The following is a 13,543-nucleotide window of genomic DNA, read 5'->3' as shown; positions in this document are numbered from 1 at the left end:
ACTACTACTGCTATAAAATGAGCCAGGTTACTATCTGCCAGGCAACTCCTGGCAAGCTGTACAGGAAGAAGACTGGGGTCAAGTCTGTGGGGGAGCTACGCAAGGAGGCAGCTGAATTGTGCAGCCTTCAGATTGATAGGTAAGTTCCAAACCTTTTGATATATATTAACATAATTCTAACCATTAAATGTTGTTAGTGGTTTTGTAATCAAAATAGGTGGAAGCAATATGGGTATCTCTAAATTGTTGATGTATGCTTATTTTTTTAGTTAATAAGCCACTTTTAAATTATACTAGCGGCTACGCCCCTAGAGGCCTCTAGTGGCACTTTAAATGTTGTTGTTTGTTAGTTAATTTTTTATGTACGATACCACCTTATTTGACGTTGAAGTCTCCCCTAAATTTAAATTTTTTTTGATTTTTTTGTCATTTCTCTTGGGAGGGTGGTGGTACCCTCCCCCAAAATAGTTATAAACCTTCCCGGGACTTATGAGAAGCTACCCTGTTAAGGAGAACCCGATCGGTTCAGCGGTTAGCGAGATCCTTCGGTACAGACAGACACACAGACAGACACACAGACAGACAAACATCCTGTTACTTTAGTATAAGGATTACTAAACTGAGAAAATGGTTTTAGGTTCCGACTAGTGCTGAACGGTCATGTTCTTGACGACGCCTTTGAGCCCGCCAAACTCGCCAACAACCTGATAATGGTTGTCCCCATGCCTGCACCCCGTCCTCCCCCACCCGCCCCAGAGCCTGTTAAGGTGTCCGACGATGATTTCCAGAAGTTTCGCCTGGCGTTTGGCTCCGCTCTCAAGAATCCTGCCTTTACCCGTGTGTCACGCCGACTGTTAAAGAGGGAGAACATGGAGAGTCTTGCTGCGGCATGTCCTGGTCTTGAAACGGATTTAGTAGCCCAGGTAAATATTTTAAATTGTTACAGAATTGATAGGTATTATTTTCTCCTGCATAAACTCATTTATTTGTCATAACTGATGATATTCAAATGCATAACATATATTTCATTTTAGGCATTCCTTACGAAGCCTCAGCTCTTGATTCATCTTCTTGATCATGACACCATCAAACTTGTCGGAGAGAAGCACCCTGCCCTATTGGAGGCAGCCCACAATCTTGCTGCTGCAGTCCATGAAGAGGCAGCTCGCAGCCGTTCATCTGGAGCCGGACAATCTAACGATCCAACAGAAAGAGAAACTGAATCCAGTGGCGCTTATTTCCTGGACGACATGAGTGATGATGAGATGGAGGCGGACGATGACGGTGGGGCTGTTGCTGGCGGAAGCGGCCGACAACCGGCTCAGATCACGGCGGAGCAACTTGCAGCTGCACTGTCTGCCGCTACTGGTAACCCGTTTATGGGCGTAACTGGTATGGCGCCACAAGGAGCTGGCGGCAGCAGAAGTTCTAGCGGTGCTGGAACCTCACAGTCAACGGCGGCTACCACTCCTGGCGCCAACAGGCTGACAGCTGACATGTTTCAGGTAAAAAATAATATGGAAAAAAAATTAAAAGAGCCCCTTTTAATAATTTTGATGCTCTTTTTTATTTTATTTTTATTTCCACAACTCATGCATTTTAAGTTCCTCTAAATTATTTTCCTTAATAGCTCAAGATTTGAATTAGACTACTTTTAGGCCGCTATGCAAACTGCACTGATGGGACTAACAGGAGGCTCACCGGCCGGCCAGCCACAGGCTGCTGACTCAGCCCAACCAGCTCCGCCGCAGCCTGACCTGAGTTCGCAGCTTGCAACCATGCGGGATATGGGCATAGTGGACGAGGGGCTGGCGAGACAGGCCCTGACCGTCATGGGTGGAGATATTCAGGCGGCTATTGAGCTCATTTTCTCTGGATGGCTTGGAGAGTAAATTTTGATTCAAAAAGCAAATTCAATTGAACCATGAGATTATAACTTCATTATGTATTGAAAAACTGATAAAAATACGTTGCCCTTTTTCATTTATTTTATTTGTAGTAATATAAATCTACTATTTATAATTATTCTATATGTGATGTCTTGTAAATTTTAGTGATATAATGATAATGTAAAATAAATTTTGAAGAAAAAATAACTAATTTTGTTGCTAGTATTTTTATTATTTCAGAAAATGATGTTAAACAATGCGCATACCTTTAAACTGACTAGCCAGGAATTTTTTCTTCCATTTTATTGTATAGCAAAAAGAAGGAACACTTTTTGTCTGGAGTTTAAGATTACGGAAATTGCTTCTTCAAAAGGGTTGAACCTTTCAAGAGGCTTTGCCATAAAATGTCTTGATATGGTTATAAGGTATTTTCTTCCCCTGGAGACTAGGGTCGAAGCAACTAGAAAATAATACAGCCCTAAAAGTCTCTAAGAGAAATTTCAAAAGGGGGGCCAGGGAGAGGTTGGCATGGCCAACCAACTTAAATTTTTGTTAAATATAGAGCAAAAGTCCAATAACCTCTAGGGCCTAATTTTCTTGGGATTGTTGACTGACAAATGAATAAACTAGCGGCTACCCACCCGCCCAGAGGCCTCTTTATTTATATTCTTCAATATAGTTTTTAAATTTTTTTCTAGGAGCTATTTCTCTTGGGAGGGTGTTGGTACCCTCCCATGACGTATGAGAAGCTACATTGTAAAGGATAATCATATCAGTTCAGCGGTTAGCGAGAGTTTTCGGTACAGACGGACAGACACACACACACACACTGTCTGTTACTTTATTATGAGGATTATAATGAAAAATATTAGGGAAGTATTTACACCCACACCTTGATACACCTGGTGGACGGGTCCACAAAACTCCTGGTGGCCACTCTTAACAGGAACGCTTGACATGGACATATTATTGCTATTAAGTACTAGCGGCTACGCCCCTAGAGGCAAAAATGTTACGATTAGCTGTTAACCAAAAAATATTCAGTAGGCGGCGCTAGTTAAATTTTTTTTCTAGAGGCGATTTCTCTTAATATGGTAGTGTTACCCTCCCCCCAAATATCTATAATCCTCCCCATTACTTATGAGAAGCTATACTGTAAAGTAGAATCATATCGGTTAAGCGCTTAGCGAGATCCTTCATTACAGAAAAAAAAACACAGATCATTTTACTTTATTATAAGAATAATTTTGCTAACATCTTATTGGACATTGAGCAAAGCATGTTTTGATAACAATAGCAAGCGTGTTTGAGAATACCATAAAACAGAACAATTTACACCAATAATGATCATTTTATTAATTTTTTAAAAAATGGCAGGAAGTCTTACTAAATTTCCCATTTCAGAGTAAGGTTGACCACCCCGGGGTGTAGATTGTTATTCATAATTAGAATACAATAGAATGCATGCATTCTTGTTTTATTTTTAAAATGTTCATGTCAAACATAATTTGAATGTGTGTAGAGAACTGTTCTGTTTCGACCTGTCCATGACCCACCTAGCGAGACCTTGTGGATGCGTGGTAAGCTTTACAAGTGTATTAACCGTTCGTCTATTTGCTTTATGAGAAATGGGCTCATTTTTTTAGCGTATTTTCAGTAAAGATGGGTTTAACCTTTGTCAAATGCTCTTAATTATTAAGAACAATTGGACTTGATTAGAGCAATTGACTAAAATGTTGACTTTTAAGGGTAACAATAACAATTCATTTATTTATGTGTAGGTAAGGCAACAGATAATTCAATAACTTTTTAAATATTATTTATTTAGAAAGTGCTACAATAAAAAAAAAAAATTCACATATTCATATAAATAATAGTGGTGCTATAAATGGAACAATTACTTACAGTTCACATATTATATATAGGAGGTGCAACAAATAAAAGAAATATATTTAGGTGGTGCCACAAACCAAACAATTACAGTTCACATACTTACCAAATGGGTCAGAAATAGTCTCAATTGATGCTTTCAACAAATCTTCAGAATCAAATGATTTTGTCATTGGAGTTACAATTGTAAAGGTAGGATTTTGACTTTAAAAAAAATAAAATACTGCTGTTTGGACTGTAAGCTTCAAATATTTTATTTTGACTGTCAGATCAATACTTAAAATTAAATATTATATTAAGACTGTCAGGCCAATACTTAAAATATTATATTCAGGGCCCAGAAACTGGTTCTTGTGGTCAATACATAAATATATATTCTGATTGGCAGCCTGATGCTCAAAATATAGATGATTGTGAAAGGTAGTTGTTTTTAGATATACTGTAAGGAGTGATCTGAAGGTATATCACATTCCCATTGAAGATAAACAAAACTATCTCTTTTGTAGATTTAAATTATATTTTAAAAATTACTCTGCTGATTTGAACCAATTAATCAAGAATTTTAAAAAAGCACACAAATTTTTTTAGCCAACTTGTTACCTTGCATTCTTGTTTATCAAACTTTGTGTATCAGTGTAATTTATAGTCTAATGTCCCCTACCTCAATGACAGCTATTAATTCGGCTGGGGACAAATGAGAAATTCTTAAAGAGAATGAATAAAAGTATGAGGCACCAAATTAAAATATTTCTAGATTTATAGTCTAAAAAAATGCATATATGCAAAAGTTTATCATCGGTTTTAATTTCTTTCCCGAAAATATTGGCTAATATTAGACATATTTATTATTTGTCCTTGTTTTATGTCATTTCTTATTTTAAAGTGAGCACAGCTGTTTGTCACTTGAGCTAGAGTTTATTCCATATCAGCTGAGTCACGTGATAGTTGGAAGCCAGTTCTATTGGATACTGGGCGGCAGTGATAACAAGATACATGTGTTCAGGTATATTGTGGACATTAATTTTTAATATTTTACTGTTTTGATTGAGGTTATCCCAGTTCATATTGAGGTTAGGTAAAGGTTTTATCAAGGGGGGGGGGGAAGTTCTGACACATTTGCGTAAACCTGGTGTATAGGCTTCATCTTTAGACTGAGAGGATAGGTTATTAGGGATAAAATCATTCTTTTATGATGAATTTCCCCCAGATTTAGGATTTTTTGGATAGGCCTCCAGGTTCCGGAGCTCCAGGCCTCCAGGTGGTCTCTCTACAGGTAAAAATGAAAAAAAAAAAAATTTAAGAGTTAGATGTCAGCTTATGAGACAAAATATGTATGTTTTTTCTTCAAATATGTGAATAACAATCAAAAAGAAGCATATTTTGTTTTTTAAGTTAACCTCTAACTCTTCAAAAAAAATCTTATCTTTAATTTTTAACTGTACAGAGACCACATGGAGGCCTGGAGCTCCGGAACCTGGAGGCCTATCCAAAAAAGCTTAAATCTGGGGGAAATTTATCATATAAGAATGATTTTATCCCTAATAGCCTATCCTCTCAGTCTAAAGATGAAGCCTATACACCAGGTTTACGCAAATGTGTCAGAACTTCCCCCCCCCCCCTTATTCCCTGCGTCTGGATAAAAGAAGAAATAGACAGTAAGGGCCTTGACTTATGGTTTTTTTGAAGGATTTTTTTTTGTAATTTAAACGTGAAATATATGAAAAATCAATAAAATGTAATTTTTCTTTATTTAGTGAAGCAGAGTCAATACAAAGTTATGAAGAACTCGAGGAAAGTGTTCATAATAATAATAGATTTATTATTACTTGGATCTTACACCAGATTTTCATGTTCTCTAATAAAACGAAACACGCAGTGGACTAAAATAACGATTCCCCCATTCACCCCCTTTACCCCATCCCCTCCCATCCTACTAGATGAACGAACTGACTAGTAAACGAGTTCCATGTTAGCAATCTAAATTGACGACAATTTTTCCCCTGTCTCAATATATTCTACATCCATTTTTATATAGCATAAAACAAGTTAAAAAGAACCCTATTACATGTTATGTCAGGAGGATGACACTCTGGCAGAATTTGCTGCTCCATTACCATGTGTACCCTTGTTTACAGATATTTTTACAAAGGTATCCAACCCAAATAGGAACTTATTTAAAACCGATTGAAAGATCCAAGTTTTGATATACTAAGATTTGTCAATCAGATTAGACGCCACCTATTCAATTTTCAATTAAAATAGGCTCGACGGCGTCGTCAAAATTTGACTTTTTATTAAATGTTAACTGCACATAACACAAATAAATAAAGGGAATAGTAGATTTCACAATATTGCGTAAAGTTGTGAGTAAGATTCCAGTCAAAGGCGCTTATTAAGTCTAACTGTACTTCATTTTGACGAAATGCATATTTAAAAAAAAAGTGCCTTTGACTGGAATCTTACTCACAACTCTACGCAATATTGTAAAAGCTATTATTCCCTTATATTTGAATGGTCTAGTACTTAAATTCATTAAAAGGTTTCATTGAATATTAGGTATTTAGATGATGCTTACAAAAATTATTTGATTAAGGATGGTATAAGAACGACAGGAACTGTTTGTGAGAATGGCTATCTTGTTGTATCAAAGGTAAATGTACCAAAAACATAATGAGGTTCATCATTTATTAAAGGATTTATTATTACTTAGATCTTACACTAGATTATCAAAAACACCAATAAGGTGAAACTGGTAGCTGTTTGTTATTAACGTTTCCCTCAATCAACCCCCTTTACCCCATCCCCTTCCCTCCAACTGGATAAACAAACTGACCGATAAATGATATCGATATTAGCAGCCTAGATTGATAACAATTTTTCCCCTGTCTTAATATCCACGTATATTCTACATCCATTTATTTATTTTATAAAAGAAAGTTTTAAAAGCTATTGATCCATCTCAACCCAAGACTACTTTATCAAACTAACATCTTTGTACAGGCCATATATATATTTCAATAACTAAGGTTATCATTCTCAATCGTCCTGTAAAGGAAAAAACACAAATCAGTAAATAATACATACAAAAAGTCTATTTTTGAAGAATCTGAAAAAGATATTTAACGTTTCTTTTTTTCTTTTTGATTTGAAGAATTGTAGAGATGCATCGCATCTTTATAAAAGGTTATGTAATTAGAAATGCTGTTAAAATTAAATTTTCATAATTCATATTAATAAAAACACATACCTATAAACTTTTTTGACATTTTAAACATATTTACACTCCCGCTACATATCTATTTATGGTCTAATAGCAGACCATTTCAAAACAAACAAAAAAAACAGCTGAAAGAAAGGGTTGAAGATTTTGAATGGGCGTAGCAAGAGGGGATTGTGGTGTGGTTGTTATTTTCATTTTTTTAAAAAACATTGCAACTGCATTTTACATTCTAATATTTAATACAGGGTCAAATTTACGAATATAATATTTTTCTCTAGATAACAAAATCCAAGGGTCATTACTCTGTACTTGCTCTAATGGCACCATTTGAAAATCATTGGGTTGGTGTCCATTAGAAGAAAAATGAATACCTACAGCTTTGGTTGAATTTGGTTTAATGGAACTGTTATGGGCATTAAATCTATCACATATACGATTTTTTGTTTTGCCAATGTACTGTGGTTTTAGTCTACAATTGCCAGATTGTTTAACACATGTTATACAATAAATTACATTAGAAGATAAACAATTCATACTAGAGAGAATAGGAAACTTTTCATTTGTTGTTGATGATGTTAAATAAGGGGGGGGGGTTTTTAATGCAACCATCTCGTAATCAATGTATAAATGGCACTTAGAATTCGAATTTTGATCTGAAATTTTGCATGAGTAATCCTTGGTAGGTCTATTTTCCCTAAATCGAACAAAAAGTTGGAAAAGTAATGGCTGGCAGCTGGCGGCTCAGCCGTTTAGCCGTTGAAAACGGCTGGGAGCCGCCAAGAGTATGAAGAGTAGATAGGGCATGTGACATGTCTAGGGGTAGGTTTTAATGGTTGCTGAGCTCAAAAATGCTACCAAAAATATTGGCGGCCCATCCATATGGCAGCTGGGTTACAGCTGCAGCTCAGCTGGGAGCGGCCAAGAGTAGAATCAGTAGATAGGGCTTGTGACGTGTCTAGGGGTAGGTTTTTATGGGTGCTGAGCTCAATTCTACTACAAAAAATAGAAGCAGCCTATCCATATGTCAGCTGAGTAACGTCCGCAGCTCAGCTGGGAGTGGCCAATAGTAGAATGAGTAGGTTTAGCTTTTGACATGTCTAGGGGTAGTTTTTTATGGTTGCTGAGCTCAAAAATACTGCCAAAAATAGTGGCCGCCCATCCATATGGCAGCTGGGTAACGGCCGCAGCTCACCTTTAAGCGGCCAAGAGTAGAATGAGTAGATAGGGCTTGTGACGTGTCTAGGGGTAGGTTTTTATGGATGCTGAGCTCAATACTACTACCAAAAATAGAAGCAGCCCATCCATATGGCAGCTGGGTAACGGCATCAGCTCACCTTAGAGCGGCCAAGAGTATGAAGAGTAGATAGGGCTTGTGACATGTTTAGGGGTAGGCTTGTGACATGTCTATTGCCTAGGGGTAGGTTTTTATGGGCGCTGAGCTCAAAAATGCTACCAAAATTAGTGGTGGCCCATCCATATGGCAGCTGGGTAAGAGCTGCAGCTCACCTTAGAGCGGCCAAGAGTATGAAGAGTAGATAGGGCTTGTGACATGTTTAGGGGTAGGCTTGTGACATGTCTATTGCCTAGGGGTAGGTTTTTATGGGTGCTGAGCTCAAAAATGCTACCAAAATTAGTGGTGGCCCATCCATATAGCAGCTGGGTAACGGCCGCAGCTCACCTAAGAGCGGCCAGAAAGTATGAAGAGTAGATAGGGCTTGTGACATGTTTAGGGGTAGGTTTTTATGGTTGCTGAGCTCAAAAATGCTACCAAAAATAGTGGCAGCCCATCCCTATGGCAGCTGGGTAACAGCTGCAGCTCAGCTGGGAGCGGCCAAGAGTAGAATCAGTAGATAGGGCTTGTGCCGTGTCTAGGGGTAGGTTTTTATGTGTGCTAAGCTCAATACTGCTACAAAAATTAGTGGCAGCCTATCCATATGGCAGCTGGGTAACGGCTGCAGCTCAGCTGAGAGCGGCCAAGAGTATAATGAATAGATAGGGCTTGTGACGTGTCTAGGGGTAGGTTTTCAGGGGTGCTGAGCTCAATAATACTACCAAAAATAGGGGCGGCCCATCCCTATGGCAGCTGGGTAACAGCTGCAGCTCAGCTGGGAGCGGCCAAGAGAAGAATCAGTAGATAGGGCTTGTGCCGTCTCCAGGGGTAGGTTTTTATGTTTGCTGAGCTTAATACTACTACAAAAATAGTGGCGACCAATCTACATGGCAGCTGGGTAACGGCTGCAGCTCAGCTGAGAGCGGCCAAGAGTAGAATGAGTAGATAGGGCTTGTGACGTGTCTTGGAGTAGGTTTATAGGGGTGCTGAGCTCAAAAACACTAACAAAAATAGGGGCGGCCCATCCACATGGCAGCTGGGTAACAGGTACAGCTCAGCTAGACACGTCTCAAGCCCTATGTACTCATTATACTCTTGGCCGCTCCCAGCTAAGATGCAGCTGTTACCCAGCTGCCATATGGATAGGCTGCCACTAATTTTTGTAGTAGTATTGAGCTCAGCACACATAAAAACCTACCCCTAGACACGGCACAAGCCCTATCTACTCATTCTACTCTTGGCCGCTCCCAGCTGAGCTGCAGCTGTTACCCAGCTGCCATACGGATTGGTCGCCACTATTTGTGGTAGCAGTTTTGAGCTCAGCACCCCTAAAAACCTACCCCTAAACATGTCACAAGCCTCATCTACTCATTCTACTCTTAGCCACTCCCAGCTGAGCAGTGGCCATTACCCAGCTGCCATATGGATGAGCTGCCACTATTTTTTGTAGTATTATTGAGCTCAGCACCCATAAAAACCTACCCCTAGACACGTCACAAGCCCTATCTACTGATTCTACTCTTGGCCGCTCTCAGCTGAGCTGCAGCCGTTACCCAGCTGCCATATGGATGGGCCGCCACTATTTTTGGTAGCATTTTTGAGCTCAGCAACCATAAAAACCTACCCCTAGACATGTCACATGCCCTATCTACTCTTCATACTCTTGGCCGCTCCCAGCCGTTTTCAGCCGGTTCTAGCCGTTTAGCAGCTGGTACTAGAAATTTAAAAAATGGTTATTGTTATCATTTAACATGAATTAAACCAAAAATATGTTTTTAAAAGTTGATTCCTACGTAATTAATGATGAATTTGCCCTGAAAATAGGCAAAAAACAGCTAAACGGCTGAGCCGCCAGCTGCCAGCCGTTACTTTTCCAACTTTTTGTTCGATTTAGGGAAAATAGACCTACCAAGGATTACTCATGCAAAATTTCAGATCAAAATTCGAATTTATACATTGATTACGAGATGGTTGCATTAAAAACCCCCCCCTTTGCAAATCTGGGTGAATGTTTACAAAGATTACAATTTCTATTACAATGTTTAAAACCAATCTTTTTTCTCTCTGATTTTCGATCATTTAAAACAGGAAGTTTGGCTCGAATTAAATATTCTCTGAGATTTTTTGGCCTAGTCCAAGTAATCATCGGTGGGTGGGGAAAAATTCTTTTTAGTCTAGGATTTTTTACCATAACTTTCCAAAATCTAAAAATTATATTTGAAATAGAGGGTAAACGGGGGTCATATTGTAAAGATAAAACTGGGCGTTTTATTTCAGATTGCTTAGCTACTTTTTGTAAAGCAACATTTCTATCAATAATTTTCACTTTATCAAAAGCTTTTGTTATATAATTAACTTTATAACCACGTGATAAAAGCTTTATTTTCAAACAATCTAATTTGTTTAAAAAATCTAAATTTTCACTGCAAATACGTTTTAGCCTTAACGCTAATGAGTAAGGTATATTTTCTGTAATGTGTGAGGGGTGACAGGATAAGGGCGAAAGATAGTTGCATTTTCGCCCCGGTTTCTCATAAAGGTCAGTTTTGATAAAGTTATCCTTTGTCACAGAAATAACTGTATCCAATAAAACAACGGTTTTCTTGGTGAAATCATAACTGGCTGTAAACTTAAGATATGGATGGAAATCATTTAAATGTTTAATAAATTTTTAAAGCTCATTTTCACTACCATTCCATAAGAAAAATATATCGTCAATATATCTGCGAAAATGTCGGGGTTGTAGGCCTTTCCATCTTTTTAGAGCCAATTGCTCTACACCAGCCATAAATAGACACGCGAACGTCGGGGCGACTCTTGAGCCCATCGCGGTGCCTATAGTCTGTAGATAGAAAGTATTATTAAATACTAAAATATTACACGTAAGGACAAATGTAAGAAGTATAATCAGGAACGATGTTGGTACAGATTTATCTTGTCTCTGGTTCAAAAAGTAGCGGAAAGTCTCTATACCTTGTTGAATTGGTATATTTGTGTATAGAGACTGTACGTCTAAGGTGACCGGAATTGTGCCAGGCGGCTGCGGTCCGGCATCGTTCTCTGACTTAAAAAAACGCAGCATGTCAGGTGTATCTTGCCAGTATGACGGCAGGCTTTTAACAATGTCGTTACTGTGCATGTCAACAAAGTGTGAACAGTTTTCAAAAGTGGTACCAGATGCACTTTCTACAGGTCGCAGGGGGGGAATTTTGCTATTCTGTGGCCACTTCTCTTTGGCCACGTGATCTTTAACAAGACCATAAAGGCGGCCCTCTTTAGGTTCGTCTGGGACTAGCCATTTAGCCTGCTCTTTATCGATCCATTGCATATTAAGAGCATTATTAACTTCACTCTTGAGGTTATCCAAGTCATTAAATAACATCTGGCTAGCTACATTTGGATCTAACTGCTCAAAATACTTGTGCTCTGTACCATCTGGGTATTTGTGTGTGGCATTCAAAATTGTGTTCATTGAATCCACGTAGTCACAGGTATTCATAACTGCAGAGCCACCTGTTTTATCACAAGCCTTGATAACAATTTTGCGATCTTTTTGCAAAGAAATCAATTGCTTCATGGCTCTCTGTTCACGTTCAGGTAGATTTACATGTATCTTGTTGAGATCAGATCCAAGCACGCAGTTAAGAGACCCATTAATGAAGGTGTTGAGTTCAGGTGCTGCAGCATTTGTGGGAAGGTTGGTACTAACAGGTTTCCAAGGTTTTTTCACGTAAGTTTTATCAGGGACAAATTCAGGGTCAGTTTTGTAAAATTCTTCAGTCCATGCCATGGTTCTACGTAAATATAAAAGAAAACTTTTATTAAAGATAAAATTTTATTTGCTAGGTTGACGTAGAACGGAATGAGTTATTGAAGACATGGAATACGACCTTTGATGCTCCCTTGACAAGCATTGCCTTCATTAGACATCAAACTCATCAACTGGTAAATATTAATAAATTAAAAGAAAACATGAAATAAAAATACTTTCAGTAACTTTTAGAAACATTTTTTTGGCTAGAGTATTTTGACAAATGTAATTTTAAACTGTATTAGACTTAATTTTTAAATAATTTATCGCATCGTATTATAGACATATTTCCGAGAATTTTTATATAGAAAATTATAAGATTAAAACCAGTTTAGTTTCCCCGAATTGCAGAAAATTCTTGGAAAAATGTCTGTATTACGATGCTAAACATTATTTTTCAGTATGGCTGAAAAACGTTTCTAATCCTGCGGATATTTATCAGTTTCGAAGCCACACTGGAAATATTTTTAATAATTCAGAAGAAACCTGAGTTTTTGAATAAAGTGTTGCCTGATAAAATTTGCAGTTCCTCTGGTACTAAACAAGGATCTGAATTATCTATAGCTGTTGGATACAGGTGGGATTTAATAAGTCGAAGCCTTGTAAGAGTCTTGTATGAGTAATCCTTGGTAGGTGTATTTTCACTAAATCGAATAAACGTTGGAAAAGTAACGGCTAACAGCTCATCCGTTCAGCAGTTTTTGGAATTTTTCCAACTTTTTTTATTCGATTTAAGGAAAATAGACCTACCAAGGATTACTCATTCCAAATTTCATCCTTAAATTTGGATTCTAAGTACCATTTGCGCATTTGATTTCCAGATGGTTGCATTAACCCCCCTCCCCCTTATTAAGGGGGGGGGAAGTTTTGACACTTTCGCTTACTCCGTGATTATTGGGCTAGGTATTAAAGTTAGACTATAGGTTATTTGGGATAAAAGTTTACTTTTGGTTAGTACTTCACGGATTTTTAATCATTTTTTGGATAACCCCACCCCCTAGCCCCCCGGGGCTCAAAATCCCCCTAAAAATGAACCTAACCTTAATTTTCTCAGGAACCATTTGACCAACAGAGATGATTTCTTAAACTTAAGCTTTTATGCTTATAAACTAACTTCTGATTTAGAAGTCACCCCCCTGCCACCAACCCCTAGCCCTCCGGGGCTCAAAAAAACCCTAAAAATGAACCTAACCTTAATTTTCTCAGGAACCATTTGACCAACAGAGATGATTTCTTAAATTTAAGCTTTTATGCTTATAAACTAACTTCTAGTTTAGAAGTCAGCCCCCTGCCACCAACCCCTAGCCCTCCGGGGCTCAAAAAAACTCTAAAAAGGAACCTAACCTTAATTTTCTCAGCAACCATTTGACCAACAGAGATAATTTCTTAAACTTAAGCTTTTA

The 13,543-nt window shown here is 38.0% G+C and overlaps 2 protein-coding genes across 2 annotated transcripts in view; both read left to right on the top strand.

Annotated features, from left to right (window-relative positions):
- Nucleotides 1-5: 5 nt before the first annotated feature.
- Nucleotides 6-2,133, top strand: LOC145316951 (ubiquitin-like protein 7). The gene is made up of 4 exons (XM_080157801.1): nucleotides 6-139; nucleotides 638-923; nucleotides 1,035-1,505; nucleotides 1,659-2,133. The coding sequence occupies exons 1-4, from the start codon at nucleotides 18-20 to the stop codon at nucleotides 1,890-1,892; spliced, it is 1,113 nt and encodes a 370-aa protein (XP_080013927.1). The 5' UTR covers nucleotides 6-17; the 3' UTR covers nucleotides 1,893-2,133.
- The window catches only part of LOC145316950 (KICSTOR complex protein kaptin-like), a 19,741-nt gene continuing 8,314 nt past the window's right edge, over nucleotides 2,117-13,543 (top strand). Inside the window, exons 1-11 of the mRNA XM_080157800.1 lie at nucleotides 2,117-2,175; nucleotides 2,763-2,835; nucleotides 3,412-3,469; nucleotides 3,846-3,971; nucleotides 4,114-4,199; nucleotides 4,663-4,782; nucleotides 5,534-5,572; nucleotides 5,859-5,928; nucleotides 6,373-6,429; nucleotides 12,176-12,274; nucleotides 12,620-12,717. Coding sequence (XP_080013926.1) covers nucleotides 2,133-2,175; nucleotides 2,763-2,835; nucleotides 3,412-3,469; nucleotides 3,846-3,971; nucleotides 4,114-4,199; nucleotides 4,663-4,782; nucleotides 5,534-5,572; nucleotides 5,859-5,928; nucleotides 6,373-6,429; nucleotides 12,176-12,274; nucleotides 12,620-12,717 — 869 coding nt within the window. The 5' untranslated portion in view covers nucleotides 2,117-2,132. The remainder of the gene's footprint in view (nucleotides 2,176-2,762; nucleotides 2,836-3,411; nucleotides 3,470-3,845; nucleotides 3,972-4,113; nucleotides 4,200-4,662; nucleotides 4,783-5,533; nucleotides 5,573-5,858; nucleotides 5,929-6,372; nucleotides 6,430-12,175; nucleotides 12,275-12,619; nucleotides 12,718-13,543) is intronic.

The sequence above is a fragment of the Acartia tonsa genome, chromosome 4 (genome assembly GCF_053477335.1).
Source record: "Acartia tonsa isolate MP-2025a chromosome 4, ASM5347733v1, whole genome shotgun sequence".
Classification (NCBI taxonomy): domain Eukaryota; kingdom Metazoa; phylum Arthropoda; class Copepoda; order Calanoida; family Acartiidae; genus Acartia; species Acartia tonsa.
Note: the sequence above shows the minus strand (reverse complement) of the source record. Positions and strands in the feature narration are given on the sequence as shown.

What these genes read in the sequence shown, in the direction of transcription:
- LOC145316951 (XM_080157801.1), top strand. Translation starts at nt 18, where the DNA reads ATGAGCCAGGTTACTATCTGCCAGGCAACTCCTGGCAAGCTGTACAGG. An exon ending in TGCAGCCTTCAGATTGATAG is followed by an intron (nt 140 to 637) that starts GTAAGTTCCAAA and finishes AAATGGTTTTAG; the next exon opens with GTTCCGACTAGTGCTGAACG. An exon ending in TGACAGCTGACATGTTTCAG is followed by an intron (nt 1,506 to 1,658) that starts GTAAAAAATAAT and finishes GACTACTTTTAG; the next exon opens with GCCGCTATGCAAACTGCACT.